The 20,267-nt window shown below is 41.2% G+C and overlaps 1 protein-coding gene across 1 annotated transcript in view; it reads right to left on the reverse strand.

Moving 5' to 3' along the window:
• The window catches only part of scube1 (signal peptide, CUB domain, EGF-like 1), a 122,600-nt gene that overhangs the window by 26,257 nt on the left and 76,076 nt on the right, over window positions 1–20,267 (reverse strand). Inside the window, 1 exon segment of the mRNA XM_034163749.1 lies at window positions 14,756–14,872. Within this exon segment, the coding sequence (XP_034019640.1) occupies window positions 14,756–14,872 (117 nt within the window).

Here is a 20,267-nt window from a genome sequence, read left to right on the forward strand (position 1 = left end):
AAACTATTAAAGATGTAAATATATATATGCAAATATCCATCACATTCAGAAAGCTGAGACTGTTCTGAACATTTTGATACGCAACACGTGGGAATTATCCTAAAATAAAGTGCCCAGAAAGGAGAATTTCTTTAGGTAAAATCAAGAAAATATGCAGGGTCCAAGACCTTGGAACATTTTGGTGGCACTGGGATATGCATGAAGGAGAATATACTATATACAAGTAATAAAGTTCTGAAGTCAGCTCGTGTAGGGGAGTAACTGTGTTGTAACTTTGCCATAAAACCAGCATAAACCCCTTTGTACATAGCATGGAGTCTCTGACCATGCCAGGCATGAACTACTGTAAGATGACATTCTCTCACCAAACAGACAAGTGATGCATTAAATTAAATACTTACAGATAATTCAAATTGTTTAATCCATCACCACTGATACAGAAACATAAAAAGCCCACACAGTGCACTCCAACGTGAGCTCCCATGTACTGCTGTAAACGGGATATAAAATCAGCCTAAAGTAATCCCCTTTGTGCATAGTATGGAGTCTCTGAAAGATCCAGGTGCAAACTAAACAGAAATTCTACTGGCAAACTGATCATTTATATTTTAAATATCTGGAGGTGATGGGCAAGCTCACCTGGAATTCACACCATGACAGATCAAGGAAAAGTAGGAGGAAGTGATAATAACTTTGGATATCCATTTGTGCTCATTTCTGTCCTGTAAAGGTCCCTTTCCAATTCGCTATTTGCGTTCCTTGTCAGCCGATGTCTACTGAGTCCCTCAAAGTTTTGTGCATGTTCAAAACTTCAAGAGAACTTTTCCGGTGGCTGCACATTTGTTTACCATCTTGTCCTCTACTTGTTTTTTACTTTTACAGTTGTCATAAATTCATATCTTGTGGATGTCCGATGTCTCAGTCTGAGCTTCTGATTGGCCCAAGCTCCGGCATGGGATGTGAATTCTACACGAGTGGAGGACAGCTCCCAATACAGTTAATACAGTTACATGCAGCATACCTGTTCATTTAGCCAAGGTCACTGAAGAAAAAGACAACACGGCTGTGTGCTTTTTTAATATAGACTTCAGAGCACCCGACAGGTTCTCTTGGTGGGATGGCGCAGCAGAGAAACAAAGCTGTTTGCTGTTCTCCCTGCCACAGTTGCACTGAATCCCAACACACTGTCAGCGCACAAACATTATGAGGAAGTAGAGCATCATGATCCCTGAGCAAGCCAGCTTCTATCCACATTTGCATTCAGACCTTGGTGAATCCCGCTCAAATCCAGCTCCCCCCAGTCCACATATATGTCTTGAAACCAGGAAAATCGTTCTGCTGAAAGCAGCTCTTTGTGTTGCCAGGGGAAATGTGATGTCATCCATCCATCAGAACATCCAAATCCATGGGACACTGATGTATTACATGATTTTGCCAACAGACAAGATATTTAAATACATAACTAATCCATTTACTCTATCGATCATGGTGTCACAACACCTTCAGATGTAGCACCTGGGGCAGTTTGACATCAGATGAAACAAATATTCAATTCAATGGACTGATTACTCCTGTCATCTGGACTAACCAGTCCTGTCATCTGGACTAACCAGTCCAGTCAATGGATATCCAGTTAATGTATACGAGGTCTGTCAATAAAGTATAGGTCCTTTTTATTTTTTCAAGAACTATATGGATTTCATTCATATGTTTTTACGTCAGACATGCTTGAACCCTCGTGCGCATGCGTGAGCTTTTCCATGCCTGTCGGTGACGTCATTCGCCTGTGAGTACTCCTTGTGGGAGGAGTCGTCCAGCCCCTCGTCGGAATTCCTTTGTCTGAGAAGTTGCTGAGAGACTGGCGCTTTGTTTGATCAAATTTTTTTCTAAACCTGTGAGACACATCGAAGTGGACACGGTTCGAAAAATTAAGCTGGTTTTCGGTGAAAATTTTAACGGCTGTTGAGAGATTTTGAGGCGATACTGTCGCTTTAAGGACTTCCCACGGTGCGAGACGTAGCGCAGCGCTCTCAGGCGCCGTCGTCAGCCCGTTTCAAGCTGAAAACCTCCACATTTCAGGCTCTATTGATCCAGGACGTCGTGAGAGAACAGAGAAGTTTCAGAAGAAGTCTGTTTCAGCATTTTATCCGGATATTCCACTGTTAAAGGAGATTTTTTTTTTAATGAAAGACGTGCGGACGGATTGCAGCGTTGGCTCGCAGCCACTGCGACGCTCCGCCACAGGAAAAACACCTCTGTTGGAAGCCTTAAGGACAAGTTGGAACATGTCCGCAGCTGCCGCACCGCACCGGCTGCGTCCCGACGCGCGGACCCGTCCGCACGTCTTTCATTAAAGAAATCTCCTTTAACAGTGGAATATCCGGATAAAATGCTGAAACCGACTTCTTCTGAAACTTCTCTGTTCTCTCACAACGTCCTGGATCAACAGAGCCTGAAATGTGGAGGTTTTCAGCTTGAAACAGGCTGACGACGGCGCCTGGGAGTGCTGCACGACGTCTCGCTCCGTGGGAAGTCCTTAAAGCGACAGTATCACCTCAAAATCTCTCATCAGCCGTTAAAAGTTTCACCGAAAACCAGCTTAATTTTTCGAACCGTGTCCACTTTGATGTGTCTCACAGGTTTAGAAAAAAATTTGATTAAACAAAGCGCCAGTCTCTCAGCAACTTCTCAGACAAAGGAATTCCGACGAGGGGCTGGACGACTCCTCCCACAAGGAGTGCTCACAGGCAAATGACGTCACCGACAGGCGTGGAAAAACTCACGCATGCGCACGAGGGTTCAAGCATGTCTGACGTAAAAACATATGAATGAAATCCATATAGTTTTTGAAAAAAATAAAAAGGACCTATACTTTATTGACAGCCCTCGTATTAGTCTATATTAATCTCTAAGATTAACACACTAATATCTCTTGTTCTATTAAACATGAATGGACGCGATCATGTCCTTGCCTTAGTTTGATCAGGTTGTGTGTGTTTTCAAATGTTTCCAGCTAGAAGAGGAATGCAGGCCAGTGAGGACGTGTCTCAGGTGCATGTTGTGTACTACAGAGTGCAGTCCAATGACCGCATTATCCACAGACATGTGGAGCCTTCTGTGTGCAAAAAACACACTAATGGCCAACCTAAGCACGTGTTAGTTAACCCACAAGGGACCTCTCTCTCTCTCTCTCTCTCTCTCTCTCTCTCTCCTCTCTCTCTCCTCTCTCTCTCTCTCTCTCTCTCTCTCTCTCTCTCTCTCTCTCTCTCTCTCTCTCTCTCTCTCTCTCTCTCTCTCTCTCTCTCTCTCTCTCTCTCTCTCTCTCTCTCTCTCTCTCTCTCTCTCCATCTCTCGCTCCCACTCTCAGGGAGCTGTGACAGAACGCCTCCTTGGGTTGGCGTGTCTGTCATCGCGAAAGGCTGAACTGCCTTGTCTGTCAGCACAGATGAAAGGGTGTTTATCAGACTGGTGGGTTTTAAACATGCCCGACATAGTTTATATTGAAATGATTATGATAGACAGGCACGACGGGGCACATCCTCTTGGCTTTAGAGCCAAGTAGAAACAGACAGGAAGAGAGAGGTGGTGAAGGAGCTGTCTGTCTCTATCAAGCAACTCTGTGGCAGATTAGACGAGACCACCTCACAGCACACCACTTATCTTTCCTCTAACTACTACGTTAAGCAAACTGCTAAGTGCCAGCAATTACACGACATGCTGTGTACGATCATACACTGCTAACTTACTGCCATTACACATGCCACCAGAGTTGATGGATAATTCACTTCGAGTTGGGGTCATAAATGTTTGACACTGACAAAACCTGTGGGTTGTTTTAGCCGGCGTTTACCACAGGGTATTTGCCTTGAAAGCGACTAATGAATGAGGTCAAAGGGCCAACTGTCAGCTTTAATTTGCATCTGTTCAAGTTCAAATCTGGTGAATGGTATACAGCAACTGCTTAAACTACAACCATAAATTAAATTGTCATTTTCAATACTTGTCTCTAAAACCTTTGCACTCAATGACTGCCTGAAATCTGAAAGCAACAGACATCACCAAGAAAGAAACCCAGCATCCTCTTTCGATATGTACAGAATATCATGCAGAATATTTGATTTTTTATTTATTTTTTTGGCCATTTTTTCAGAGAATATGAATGATAACACAAAACTTTTTTTCCCCCACTCATGGTTAGTGGTTAGGCGAAGCCATTTATTGTCAAAAATGTATTTACTCTTTTTAAACCATAATGACAACAGAAACTACCCAAATGACCCTGATCAAAAGTTTAAATACCCCTGTTCTTAATACTGTGTTTTGCCCCCTTTAACACCAGTGACAGCTTCGAGTCTTTTGTGGTCATTGTGGACGAGGCTCTCTGGTGGTAAAGCTGCCATTGATTTTGTCTTGTACTTTATTTACATTAATTATGAAGAAATACAAACAGTATGGCACTCTATGGTAAATCTGCATGGAGTAGATGGTTCTCAAAAACTGAGTGACTGTGCAAGAAGAAGAAGAGTGAGGAAAGCCACCAAGACACCCAGACAACCCAGAAGATTTTGCATCACCACTCTTAGCTTCATAGTGGAGTAGAGCAGAGAAGGATTTTTTTTTTTTTTTTTTACCACAACAGATCAAATCCAGGGTTGCACCTCAGATGTACCTTCTGGCAATTTATAGCTAAACTCTCAATTCTTTGTTTTAAGAAAATCCTCCTCTATACCACCTCATCATGAAGCTGTATAACTGGGTCTTCCCCAGGGCCTCCTCCCAGATGGACATGCCTGGAAGACCTTCATAGGGAGAATCCTCACCAGAGGCCCAAACCTCCTCAGCTGGTTCCTTTCGATGCAAAGACATAGCATCTCTACTCACAGTCCTTCCTGGATATTCCAGCTTCTCACCCTGTCCCTGACTGTAAGCTCAGACACACAATGAAGGAATCTAATTTTCGCCATTTGTATCGGCAACCTTGTTCTTTCATCACAATGTCCTGATACAGCAGGACTGCAAACGTAGCCCCAATCTATTGATCAGTCTCACTCTTGATTACTGAGTTTTATGCTTTATATATTTTCTAGGAAATTAACAAATATATCTAATCTCACAATGTTAACAGTGAAAGAAAATGCCTGAATTTGCCCATTTAAAGTTGAATGGGTTCGTCTTTGACCCATACTCACCTCTGCGTCAACTAAAAACCATTTCAGCGGTTGTGCAATCCAGTTAAAAAGCAACCAAGCCACTAATAAACTGGGCCAAAAATAACTCTTTGGCAGAGGTAATAAATATAACAAATCTCCTTCCACTGGAAGCCCCAGTGTAACAGCACCTCATAGAGGGAGATCCTCACAGTTTCAGCACCATCTGTATTAATTACTGGAACACTGAAGTCCAGATTTGGACAATACGCTGGATGCTCACACGAACTGATGTCACACTTACACACCAAAGATGTGTGTATGGACGGCCAGATGCACATAAAGATGAGTGAACTTGTAGTTTTCACACTGCAGTAGCAGGAGCTAAAAATGTTCCTCACACTGGGATTAGGTGAGGTACAAAAACAAGTAGTTATGTTGGACAGTTGTCATCAACCATTTCCTCACACCTGATTAGTTTGATCTGGTAGGTGACAGGTTTTTGTTTGGTTAAATACACCTGGCTGAGTTCATTAGCTGTGATTCAAGCAGGTAACAATGAAAACATGAAAGATAGAGTTGGTGGCCAGTGGTGTTGGTTATCTCAAGTTGACTAGGCTCAGTATGTGTGTCTGTAGATGTTGTGTATTTGTATCAGTCTGAGATGTATTGTCAGATGTTTTCCTGCTTGGTGCATGGGTTAAAGATGCTGATGGATGCGTGCTGTCTGCTACGCGTCTCTCAGCTCTCCATAGCATTGATCTCCTGCTCAGGGATTTATGAAGCCCGGGAGCTGATCCACAGTCAAATTATGTGGGCGGGGCACAGCTGGACTGCACTCCTATCCATCTTCAACTCCAGTCCAAAATCAGAGGAGCGACATTTCATTTTTCCATCACTGTAAATACTAGGTTCTGTCAGGACCACAAATCACTGGGGGGAAACAAAATGGAAGTGTTCACACAAGTTTCTGGGCATGAACACGACATCAGAGCAAGAGCCGAGATGTTCTCACACACTGGAACTGTGGTACGGTATGAGTGAGAGTAGACTGGGAGGCTTCTTGATCCCAAAGGTTTCTGACAAAGAAAACTGAGCAACGTGGGACTGCATCATCAGAAACGTTTAATAAAATTCATCAACACCACAAAAATGTTTTTAGAATTCATTCCACTATAATAAACTTTTGTACTGTGATGTAAAACATTTGGATATGTTAATGTAATACCATGAAACATTCGACAATGTTGGACTCGGGTACCAACTGACTCACAGCAAGAAGACTGTGACTTGGTTCTCCAAAAGCCCAGTTCCTTTCTGGATGGAGGTTGCATGTTCTCACTGTGTCTGCATGGTTTTCATCCAACCATCAAAACATGCATGTACAGGAACTGCTCTAAATGTTACAGCATAGCAGGGGGTCCCCCATGCTTTTTGGGGGTGATGGTCCTGTGGTTCAAGTGGTGAGTTTGTGACTCGAGGATCCTGTATTCTGGAAAATTCCTCAGGGGCCTTGGGTAAGGTCCTTAATCCCCCAAGTTGCTCTTGGTGTGTAGTGAGAACCTTGCATGGCAGCACCCTGAAGTGGCTTTACAGTGATGTGAGGCATCACTGTAAAGCCCTTTGACCATAAAAGCACTATATAAGCCTTTACCATGTTGCATGTGGGCCTCCACATTGTCAGAATTTCCACCAAATTGCTAAGACATTCCTGTCATGTTATGAAGTGTAACAAAAATGTATCCTTGCCGCTTGATCTCGATTTTTCTTTAAGAAAGCAATACGTTCATGATGATTCTCAATCAGCTTTGCAGTCAGCTGTGTTTACCAGCAAAAGGTCGGCATGCATTACGTCACACAAAAGCTTCCATACAATAACAAAAGTCTCAGAAGGAAGGTCCACTTAAATCAAAGAAGTACCTGAGAGGAAACTTTCCACAAGAACTTAACCAAATACTGGACTGGTAGTGGCTGCAGGTGCACATTGGGTTGGCTGTGACTGAGACATGTTTGTGTGCCTGTAAATGTCCCGAAATGTGGATGCAGAGACCTTTAGTAATAATAATTCAATTAAAATTATAGGAATGTTGCACAGCTTGTGTAATTAACAGCCAGAAAGGCCGTGCCGATGCAGAGTCCCTGCATCCAAGGGTGGATTAAATCACGGTCTTTACTGGATAAAAGTCTGGGGCCCACATTTTTTTTCCATGAAAACATCAAGGTGTCAAGCTTTCCATAAAGTAGTAATCAATCTCTGGAAGGAAAACAAATTGTGCAGTGAGGGACTTCTGGCATGTTTCTGTCCTGAAAGCACACAGTTTGAGACTGATAGATGTCGACAACTTGGTTTTTCCAAGAAACACCACTGCTGGTGAATTTTATTTAAGCTTTTCAGTTTTTTGAATATCGGCTGCATTGTGGTTAATCATTTTTCACATGTGGATGCACGAGGCCTGTTGCCACAATCTGATGACTATGCTTTGCACACAGTTTCTCTTGACTTCCGCATTGAAATTTTCTTCATCTTCTGTTGTTTCTGATGTTACAGAGCTGACATCTCTAATACCGTTGAGTTATTTGTTTTTGTTATTTGCAAAATCTGTACAAAAAAATCATGGTGCTTGCTGCACAATACAATGCTTTTTTTACTTGCTTATGTAGAGGAAATGGATTGCAGATGGATGGTGCTGTCTCAATGTAAGTGTATGAAGGAGAAAGAGAGGAAAAAATAAGAAAAAGAACAGAAAGAAAGGCCGACTTGAAAGAGGGTTACACGTGAGATTGTCAGAAAGACAAAGAGATGGAGTTGTGCACAGAGAGACAGGGTACGGAGAAGGAGACAGACAGAGACGGTGGACAGCGTGGGCCTCACTGTTCAAATATCACAAAGTTTGCTGACGCGTCGTCTGCCTGCCAGTCCTGAGACAGCTCGGGCTCCGGGATTTCACACACCTACCTGCCACATTCTCAAACTGCCTGACACTCGATGCACAGACACACATGCCACAGATAATGTAGACACACCAGCAATATCACATAAATCATAAATGTATGAGGAGCACAGTCTCGAACACAGCCAGCCTAAAGCTTGTAGAACATGTCTGAGACGTGGCTTATGAGCACTTTCATCACAGAAGTGAGTTTCTACGGTGATTAGGTGACGTGTTACGGTCTAAACCATCAAAATGCCAGGGATTGACCAAAAGAAACCGCATTCCAATTCTTGTTACTTGTGCGAATGCGCAGTCTCCTCTTACACTATGGGCACAAAATGCAAAAACTGTGACTGGAAGGACCACAACAGCAAATAAAATGTTAAATCCAGCATCACATGGGACAAGCTGACTGGACGTGATATGCTAGTCAGAATGGGTGCCATAGCGTTACACGCTTAGGCATATACAGTAGTGTTCAGAATAATAGTAGTGCTATGTGACTAAAAAGATTAATCCAAGTTTTGAGTATATTTCCTATTGTTACATGGGAAACAAGGTATCAGTAGATTCATTAGATTCTCACAAATCCAACAAGACCAAGCATTCATGATATGCACACTCTTAAGGCTATGAAATTGGGCTATTAGTAAAAAAAGTAGAAAAGGGGGTGTTCACAATAATAGTAGTGTGGCATTCAGTCAGTGAGTTCATCAATTTTGTGGAACAAACAGGTGTGAATCAGGTGTCCCCTATTTAAAGAAGCCAGCACCTGTTGAACATGCTTTTCTCTTTGAAAGCCTGAGGAAAATGGGACGTTCAAGACATTGTTCAGAAGAACAGCGTAGTTTGATTAAAAAGTTGATTGGAGAGGGGAAAACATATACGCAGGTGCAAAAAATTATAGGCTGTTCATCTACAATGATCTCCAGTGCTTTAAAATGGACAAAAAACCAGAGACTGGTGGAAGAAAATGGAAAACAACCATCAAAATGGATAGAAGAATAACTAGAATGGCAAAGGCTCACCCACTGATCAGCTCCAGGATGATCAAAGACAGTCTGGAGTTACCTGTAAGTGCTGTGACAGTTAGAAGACGCCTGTGTGAAGCTAATTATTTGCAAGAATCCCCCGCAAAGTCCTTCTGTTAAATAAAAGATGTGCAGAAGAGGTTACAATTTGCCAAAGAACACATCAGCTGGTCTAAAGAGAAATGGAGGAATATTTTGTGGACTGATGAGAGTAAAATTGTTCTTTTTGGATCCAAGGGCCACAGACAGTTTGTGAAACGACCCCCAAACTCTGAATTCAAGTCACAGTTCACAGTGAAGACAGTGAAGCATGGTGGTGCAAGCATCACGATATGGGCATGTTTCTCCTACTATGGTGTCGGGTCTATATATCACATACCAGGTATCATGGATCAGTTTGGATATGTGAAAATACTTGAAGAGGTCATGTTGCCTTATGCTGAAGAGGACATGCCCTTGAAATGGGTGTTTCAACAAGACAATGACCCCAAGCACACTAGTAAATGCGCAAAATCTTGGTTCCAAACCAACAAAATGAATGCCTCACAGATGTGAAGAAATCATGAAAAACTGTGATTATACAACCCCTGGCAAAAATTATGGAATCACCGGCCTTGGAGGATGTTCATTCAGTTGTTTAATTTTGTAGAAAAAAAGCAGATCATAGACATGACACAAAACTAAAGTCATTTCAAATGGCAACTTTCTGGCTTTAAGAAACACTATAAGAAATCAGGAAAAAAAATTGTGGCAGTCAGTAACGGTTACTTTTTTAGACCAAGCAGAGGGAAAAAAAATATGGAATCACTCAATTCTGAGGAAAAAATTATGGAATCATGAAAAACAAAAGAATGCTCCAACACATCACTAGTATTTTGTTGCACCACCTCTGGCTTTTATAACAGCTTGCAGTCTCTGAGGCATGGACTTAATGAGTGACAAACAGTACTCTTCATCAATCTGGCTCCAACTTTCTCTGATTGCTGTTGCCAGATCAGCTTTGCAGGTTGGAGCCTTGTCATGGACCATTTTCTTCAACTTCCACCAAAGATTTTCAATTGGATTAAGATCGGACTATTTGCAGGCCATGACTTTGACCCTATGTGTCTTTTTGCAAGGAATGTTTTCACAGTTTTTGCTCTATGGCAAGATGCATTATCATCTTGAAAAATGATTTCATCATCCCCAAACATCCTTTCAATTGATGGGATAAGAAAAGTGTCCAAAATATAAATGTAAACTTGTGCATTTATTGATGATGTAATGATAGCCATCTCCCCAGTGCCTTTACCTGACATGCAGCCCCATATCATCAATGACTGTGGAAATTTACATGTTCTCTTCAGGCAGTCATCTTTATAAATCTCATTGGAACAGCACCAAACAAAAGTTCCAGCATCATCACCCTGCCCAATGCAGATTCGAGATTCATCACTGAATATGACTTTCATCCAGTCATCCACAGTCCACGATTGCTTTCTTTAGCCCATTGTAACCTTGTTTTTTTCTGTTTAGGTGTTAATGATGGCTTTCGTTTAGCTTTTCTGTATGTAAATCCCATTTCCTTTAGGTGGTTTCTTACAGTTCGGTCACAGACGTTGACTCCAGTTTCCTCCCATTCGTTCCTCATTTGTTTTGTTGTGCATTTTCGATTTTTGAGACATATTGCTTTAAGTTTTCTGTCTTGACGCTTTGATGTCTTCCTTGGTCTACCAGTATGTTTGCCTTTAACAACCTTCCCATGTTGTTTGTATTTGGTCCAGAGTTTAGACACAGCTGACTGTGAACAACCAACATCTTTTGCAACACTGCATGATGATTTACTCTCTTTTAAGAGTTTGATAATCCTCTCCTTTGTTTCAACTGACATCTCTCGTGTTGGAGCCATGATTCATGTCAGTCCACTTGGTGCAACAGCTCTCCAAGGTGTGATCACTCCTTTTTAGATGCAGACTAACAAGCAGCTCTGATTTGATGCAGGTGTTAGTTTTGGGGATGAAAATTTACAGGGTGATTCCATAATTTATTCCTCAGAATTGAGTGAGTCCATATTTTTTTCCTCTGCTTGGTCTAAAAAAGTAACCGTTACTGACTGCCACAATCTTTTTTCTTGATTTCTTATAGTGTTTCTTAAAGCCAGAAAGTTGCCATTTGAAATGACTTTAGTTTTGTGTCATGTCTGTGATCTGCTTTTTTTCTACAAAATTAAACAACTGAATGAACATCCTCCGAGGCCGGTGATTCCATAATTTTTGCCAGGGGTTGTATATCCGAAAACCTCATTTGTATTATTATCTAATATATAAAAGCTGATCGTGTGTGTGTGTATAATTTGACTCAGGTCTCCAGTTTTACAGACCATTTATGTAACTTTATTTCAAGAATTATTACAGATTTGGACCTGAATCATGATGATGATGCCCAGTATAGATACACAAAACACATAAGTGTATTTATGACGTCATTCAAGTTTGTTCTGATGATTCTCGAACCAAAGCTGCAGCCTCCATTATTCACTTAAACATATTGCAACTAACATATTGGTCAAACCTTATTTCCACGTTATACAGAGCCGACATAGTTGGAATTCTACAAAATTAAAATTAAACAACTGAATGAACATCCTCCGAGGCCGGTGATTCCATAATTTTTGCCAGGGGTTGTACAACTAAATACTGGTTTAGTGATTCACAGGATTGCTAAAAAAAAGCAGTTTGAACATAATAGTTTTGAGTTTGTAGCGTCAACAGCAGATGCTACTATTATTGTGAACACACCCTTTTCTACTTTTTTTTTTTTTACTAATAGCCCAATTTCATAGCCTTAAGAGTGTGCATATCATGAATGCTTGGTCTTGTTGGATTTGTGAGAATCTACTGACTCTACTGGTACCTTGTTTCCCATGTAACAATAAGAAATATACTCAAAACCTGGATTAATCTTTTTAGTCACATAGCACTACTGTTATTCTGAACACTACTGTATTTGGAGCACAATAATGGATGATCTGGATAGAAGACAGCGGCCCAGCTTTTAGTTGTGGGAAATGCAGTGTGGTTAACTGCTGTGATTTGCCCTTAAACCACCAGCAGCTCTGTTATTGCCACGGGATAACATCGCGACAACAACAAAGAAAAGTGCACCTTCAGTCGTGGATATGCAGATTTTCTCCAGACCACACCAGAGACATACAAACAACTGATGGCCTACTTGAGAAAATAAACAAAACAAAACAAACAAAAAAAAAACAGACAATATTCCAAGTTCAAAGGCATCCTTAACTTTTCTTTGCACTCTAGTGGAAGAAACTCAGGATATTCATTAGATTATCATGTTCTGCAACCCCGACTCAATAACACAAAATCACTTTGGTTTATTCCCAGTTGGTCCCCTCCCATTTTGTCTACTCTTAGGAAAGTACATAAATCCATTTTGTCTACTCCCATTTTGTTTTGAATTTTTATGCAAATGAAACTTAAAATTCAACTTTAGTTGACCCTAACCCTAACCTAACAAGAGAGTAGACAAAATGGCACTACTCTACATTAATGACAGTAGACAAACTGTAAACAGACCAAATGGGAAGTAGACGAAATGGGAGTAGACCAACCGGGAAGTTACAATCACTTTATCCTCATTAAAAGCAAATATCTTGTACAACTGTTCAGATATGTTGGTGGTGCCGACATGATGTCTGACCTACACTGTGATCACGCATTGAAGAATAAACTACCTGCTGTCACCACATTCATATTTATTTTGCCAATGGTTTGTGAAATAAAATGACAAACATCTCAGAGTAACAACTCAAGAAGTCCTGTAAATGAAGGAACCCTATTTTATTTTATTTGCATGTTGAGCTGTCAGTCGTGCTCGCCCCTGCTGCCTGTAAAGAACAGCTTGAAGCCGCAGGGCAAACTGAGTCAGCCAGGTTGTTTGCTTAGAGGAAAGCCAAAACGCCACAATAATCTGTTCGAGCGGTTTCTGCCTACACCCTGGTTGACTTTGCCTCTGACTGCCATTACTGACGGGGCTGACAGATGAGGAGACATGCTCAGGGGAAAATCAACAACAACTGGCAGCAGTACAATCAAGTGTGACTGGACCTCCATTGGAGGGGAAGTGGAGTGGGTGGAAGGGATGGGCTTGGCTCTGGATCACTCGGATGCCAATTATAACGGACTACAATACTGCAGGTCACATATGCACACAAACACGTGCAGCTCATTTCCACCAATGTGGTGCCACGTTGGTGTCCAGTCAGTGCACGCTGAGCTCTGTGTATGAATCAGCCTGGTTCCACTGGTCTGAAAACGGAAGAACCAACATTGATGATGTCAGCTGTAGCAACGTTTCTCAAACAGAAGTCCAGAACATACTGACCTACTCCACCTCGCTTCTGATTTCTTTGTATGGCCCAGCTTTGCATTTATAACACTTGAAGTTTGTGTTTAATATGTCACATCAGACTGCCACCAATGAAATCCGTTCTCATCAGATATTTGGAGAACTGCCTGCTGCAGTGTTATCATTTTAGAACAGTATACAAATCAGTTTGTGTCTCTTTCGACCTGACATTTGACATCATGATTCCAGAGAAGTGAGCTTTCTGGATCAGATAAGCAACACTGGAATTGGTCTTTCTCACCAAACATAATCACCAAACTGATTTGGCAAAATGACCCCAATAGTGGAAGATAAAAGCTGGTATACTATCCAGCAGGCAAAAAGATTACTGTCTTGAACAGCAGACAAACAGGTGTGGTCAAAAACAAGGAATAGGTCAGGTACACAGGTGCTCAGTCCAACAGGTAAGAGTCTTTCAAAAGGAGGCAGCAGGGGCTTATCCAAAAACAGCCAAACGATCAGTAAGAGTTTTCATACCAAGCAATTACTCCAACATACCAGGCAAAAACCAGAAACACGAAGCAGCAGAAAAGGTCTGTAACAGGAAGGTGAAAAGAGCACTGGAAGACAGTAGGATGAACCTACTCAATCTGGTGATGAGTGATCATTCTAACAAAGCTTATAAAAATGAGTAAACACTTAAACCCGGAAGTGGAGAGACCAAAGGACCCCGGAAGACCAGAAACAGGAGGTTAAGCTACACGAAACAAGTGGAAGAATCGTTAAAGTGAAAGCACCAGAGAATATTTATGACTAGCCACATCACATGGAGAATAACAATACCTCATGGAGAATAATACCAGAAAGAGAACAGCACTTAGATAAACCCTGAACAGCAAAGCATGACCCATGGCAATCTGCAACCGTTCAGACTATAGACAAACAACCACAAAGCAATGCTTGACTTTTCTGATTGAGTACATTTCTGAGTGGAAACTGTGTCTCACTGATGACCACACCTGTTCCTAATCCATCATAGATCCAAGTCTTTTGGATGTTATACAGGAACAAAAAATTAAGCAGTTTTTTCAGCTGACCTGGTGCATTAAAGTTCACCAGATTTGAAGTTTGAGCCCTTTTAATTTGATGAGATATAAACCAAAAGTATTTATTGTTTTTGAGTTATTGTGTTAAAGTGTAGTGGATGGACTCTATCTGATAACCGAATCTCACTCGGCATATTTTTCCTGCTTTATTTTTGCCCAGTATATATTCATAATTTCATACAAGCACTGACCTTTACAGGTTTTGCCGTCAGGCTGCAGGGTGAATCCCACAGGGCAGCTGCAGCGCACCCCTGTGGCCGTGTCTTTACACGTCCTGTCGCAGCCGCCATTGTTCACAGCGCAGGTTTCTACAGACGCAAAACACACAAGTGGACAAAGACAGAAAAAGAGAAGGCGGAGGTGTTAACCTATAACCCCTTCTCCTGAGATAATCTAAAGAACACACACACTACAGGCAGTGAAGGTGATTTGGGTTGTGACAAAGCTTCATGCATAAGAAGAATACACAATCCAACAATACACAATCGTTTGAGGATATAATGTATTCTGTGGTTACAAGTTGCATGGAGCTTTGCCAACACGCAAATAAAATAAAATGTGCCAATGCATGACCAGTTTTCATGATACAGGGTTAACAACAATGTTCATACACAGAAAATCACCATCAAGAAGATGACTGCAGATCAACACTGAATGAAGACAAAACACACGATACTGCTAAGGAGTAAGGAAGGGTGAGGAACTCTTTGGCCCCCAAAGTATGTCCTGTTTCCAAAAGTGACAAGAAATTCATTAATAAAATGTAAAATAAATAAACAGAAGAAGCAGAGTGGAGGTAAGTAGAGAAAAATAAAGTTAGTGCAAGGTTGAGTACTGCAAATCCAGAATACTCTCTGCAGAGCCATTGAGTATATTTTTTTCAAAAAACCCCCCCCCCAAAAAAACCAAAACAAAACGTGGCACAGAGAAGGTTTGATCGGAGTTGTGAATGTTGCCTGAGCTGATCCCAAGACAAACACACACTCATGGTAACTCTAGCTCACCTGCCCGGCCACTGTTGCTTTATCAAAGCTCAGCACACACTTCCCCAATGGGCCTCGGGAAATGCTGACAAGGCTGAAATTTGATGTTGACTCATGTTTGTTGAGGGATTTACTGAGTTTTCACTTAGTAGCTGCTCCACTGGATTTGGATTTGGCAGACGCTTGTGAGTAAAATTAAATTCGACATGTTCATGATTTGGAATGTGACAAATTTCACAGGTTCTTGGGCTAATTGTGGTTTCAAACCAAAATTTCAAAGCAAAACTTCATCAAGGGCTGTTTACATCCCGAAAAGTGTATATTTTAGAATTGAAAGAGGATTTTTGGGGGGCCAAGTTGGGGAACACACCTCCTCACTGGCAGTGCTTCTCATTTAAAATACCAAAAGACTGTTTGAGTGAAATGCAGAAGGGTAAAAAAAGAAAAGCCCTTTGAAGCTGGCAAACATATCCGCAACAAGAGGTCAAAGCATTAACATAATGCCCTTTCACAACGCAGTCACAAACACATGAGCAAAGAGAGCTGATGCTTTCTATGTACAGAAAAAAAAAAAAAAAACAAGATAACTACAGATTTGTTTGCGTTTCTTCAGACAACCAGTCCCACTCCATTTCCCTTAATCTCAGTTTTCCTGCCTGAAGTTTTGGTCTTCATTGTGTTTATCTATCAAAGCTCTGTGCTCATAAATTACAAATCTGTTTAATGTCAATTTTGCTTTCCAGAACCATTCTGAGGCCAGTGTAGCGAAAATATTTTCAAATACCAAACGGCGTTCCAAATGGCAAAGCATTTGGGAATGTGTTCATGAGGTTTCATACATGTTGCACCACAGAAGAGTAGAACCAGGACTACGGGAGGGAGAGACATTCCATTATCCAGTGAACAGATCTGATTGGGCTTGCAGGGTAAGATGATGGGTGTTGAACCAATTTACCTTCTGCTGTGTCTGTGTTGGAGGTGTGTGTGAATGATGGAACACTGGTGTGTGCGCCACATTTCTGGACTGTTGCAGAAAAATGATTGTCTGCGATGTGTCACCGAGCATCTCCTGAAAATGTTCAAAATACACTCTGTGACTCCAAGAACTCTAAAATGTGGTGACTGGTTTTAAAGATGTGTACCACAGTGTTGCCACAGAGATGGGTATGTTGGCAAATGATGCAATGATTTTGGATGGAAAAACAGTTCTACCAGTCATCTGTTTTTCCAATTTAAAAAAAAAGAATCTTATGAATTCAAGCCATATATCCACAACCGTCCCACCACAATGGTGCCAACATATGTTGAGCCACAGTGCCTTTGTGGTCGTTGCAAAACAACCTCACCAGTATATATGTACCTACAACTTTTTTACCAAAACATCGGCAACTGTAATCTTGAGGGGGCTGCAATGAAGATCATCTGTCGACTCTCCCAAATCTCTGACAGTCTTTTCTCCGTGTGTCTGGAGCATTTGATTCTGATGTGATCCATTAATAGATTAATCAATATGATAAACGCTGGATTAGTTGATAAGCAAAATAACAGTTATTGCATTCTATTTGTACTTATTTTGCATGAACATTGGTTATGTATCATGTTACGCTTACGTTTATCTATGTAATGTTACTGGCCACCGAATGCTGGAGTTGTCAAAAAAAGTTTCAAAGTGAAGGTAACTAAGTTTTATTCTTTATATATTACAATTAAGTTGAATATGAGTCTATGCCAAAAGTGACCCAGGAACATACAAGATCTAAGTGGATTGGATCAGTTTCTATAGGTATTGATGCTGACACAGGTATTGGTCTGTACATTTGTGGCAATAAGGAACTGAGTCAGAAGGTAAAGCTATGAACTGACCAATCAGTCTAAAGTTAAGCATTCACTTATGGTCAAGCCAGTTTGGTAGTGGCCAAACAATTAAGGGTGTGGATACAAGCAGCCAAATAAATTTTCACTGCAGGGTGGCAGGACAAACCCTCAGAAACAGGGGAGAAGTCCTGACATGTGGACAGGGTCAAATTGGAGCCACTGATCCTTTGCATCAAAAGCAGCTGGTTGAGGTGGTTTATTTGCTTTGGACACCTCCTGGATGCCTTCCTTTAGAGATTTCTTCAGAAATGTCAAACCAGACAGAGTCTCTGGGGTAGACTTAAAACATGGTCGAGCTAGAACATCCTATCTGACCTGGAAATATCTTGCGATCAACATGATGAGATGGAGAATGTAACCGGGCAGAGGGGCGCATGAGTCACCTTAATTAACCTGTTGCCACAGGAATCCCGGCGCCAGACGAAAAATAAATAAATAAGAATGGATGAATGGAACTAACATGCTGTTTCCTTTATCTTTTCACAGCTAAATGTTATGTCACTGCCAACTCTTCTCTTTGCCAATGGAAACCTTTCTTCTCTGAAATCATTAGTGATTCTAAGCAGTTATTCTGTCACTAGCACTGAGTCACTAAGATGAGGTGAACCAAGGTCATTCTATGCCCCCTAATGGCATAAAAGAACTCAATTGACTAGCCGGATCTTTGTCTTTTTGTCTTGCACACTTTGAAGTATAATTGCGCCTGATACCGGTGTGTGTATGGTTTAGCGTGGGTAGGTGGCATTTTTGGGTTAGAGTGATTTACAGTGGGTCCTATCATTATCTAAGAGTGAATGCAATTGTGCTCAGTGCGTGTCTTTCACCAGGCCATGCCCATCCCCTAGGCAAGTCTGAGTGCAGTAGGACAGACTCACTGTTCAGACTGATTGATGTGTTAAACATGCTCCGCCCTCACCCCTTTACACACACATAACCAACCACCCATCTCAAAGGCCTTTACACAACCTATCAAAACTACAGTTGGCTTAAAAACTTCCCAAACCAATTTTTCCCAAACCTATGGACTCCATTTTATTTCACAAGTGGTTGGTGTACTTGATTCCAAAACAACTGGTCCCCGGGTTCAAGGCAAAATATGAATCCATATTGGATCTGCTGTGGTGACCCTGAGCAAAAATGGGAGAGTAATTATAATGTCTACTTGATTTCTATATAAAATTTTTGAGAAATAATAGCTACAAAGTAGATTTAGTTCACCTTTTATTTTCAATATGTCAGATTTTCAGTAGATCAGTGGTCTACATACGAGAGGAATGCCTCTTTAAATGGCATCAACGATTCCAAAAGATTCCAGAAAATTAATTACGGTTATAAGATTCTGGGCAGCACGGTGGATTAGTGGTTAGAACGGGTGCCTCACAGCAAGAAGGTCATGGATTCAATTCCCACCTGTGGCCTTTCTGTGTGGAGTTTGCATGTTCTTTCGTGTTTGCTTAGGTTCCCCTGGGTGCTCAGGCTTCCTCCCAAATCCAAAGACACGCTGGTTAGGTGGATTAGAAACTTTAAAATTGTTCATAGGTGTGCATGCAGGTATGAATGTGTTTGGAGAGACTGGCGTCCTGTCCAGGGTGTACCCTGCCTCACGCTCTAGGGCTACTGGGATAGGCTCCAGCTCCCTGCAACCCTCAATTGGAGTAAGCGGTTGAAGATGAGTGTGTGAGTGACATTCTGAGAGACTAATTGGCATAACTGTTCTCATTTGGGAACCTTTGCAGTGTTGCCACAGTTACTTTGAAAAAGTAATCCAATTACTGATTACTGATTACTCCTTGAAAAAGTAACTTAGTTACTTTACTGATTACTCAATTGTAAAGGTAACTAAGTTAGATTACTAGTTACTTTTTTAGTTACTTTTCCCAGCTGCTGACAACAACCCTCTGTCACCTCAACATGACAATGATACCTGTTTTGCCAAAACGCACTTTATAGTCACCCTTTCTTGACTTCAATGAAAATAAATACTTGTTTTATAAAAAGTAAAATAAAGACCTCTCCTGACCTCATATTTAACTGTTGACAGCACTGTAACAGTAAAACTTGCAATTTTGAACCTACATTGTTTATAAATGTAACTATTAAATTCTAACATTTTTCTAACATTTAAATTCTCTCTAAACATTTTACTTGTCAAAATTATTATTATTTTAAGCAATATTAGTAGTTGTAGTAAAAAACGGCTTCAAAACTGGACCTTTAATCTAGGGGTGTTGTGAGGGGGGCACATCCTTGCCCCATGCCCCCATTCCATCTGGATTTCGCCCCTGCTTTGGCGTTTGAGCACAAAGAATGGATAACATTTATTTATGCAGAAAACAGGACCAGATTTACAGGTAAGAAAGTTTTATTTTGTTTTCACATCATGTGGTCCTCAGAAAGAGAGTTTAGGTGCATTTGAGTGGAAAATAGTGTTAGTTGTTGACGCGTCGTGGAGGATCAGCTGTTTTTAACGACCAGATACAGAGTGGCTCAGCTCAGAATTCTAAATAAAGGAGAAAAAAGTATAAAAATGTCTTTGTAAAGCTCAGTGCAGGTGTGCTGATCACCGCGCTTTAAGAGGTGAGGACGAGTCGAGCAGCTGCAAAAAAACCGCAGATGAAACGCTCACAGCTCACTTAAAGTGGGCAGTTCAGTCGAATCCCGACCTCCTGCCCACGAACCAAGTTTAATGCTGCTATCGACCCACAATGAAAAATAATAGTAACGCACAGTGACATGGAGAAGTAACTTTAATCTGATTACTGATTTGGAAAGATTAACGCGTTAGATTACTCGTTACTAAAAAAAGTGGTCAGATTAGAGTAACGCGTTACTAAGTAACGCATTA

The sequence above is a fragment of the Thalassophryne amazonica genome, chromosome 22 (genome assembly GCF_902500255.1).
Source record: "Thalassophryne amazonica chromosome 22, fThaAma1.1, whole genome shotgun sequence".
NCBI classification, from domain to species: domain Eukaryota; kingdom Metazoa; phylum Chordata; class Actinopteri; order Batrachoidiformes; family Batrachoididae; genus Thalassophryne; species Thalassophryne amazonica.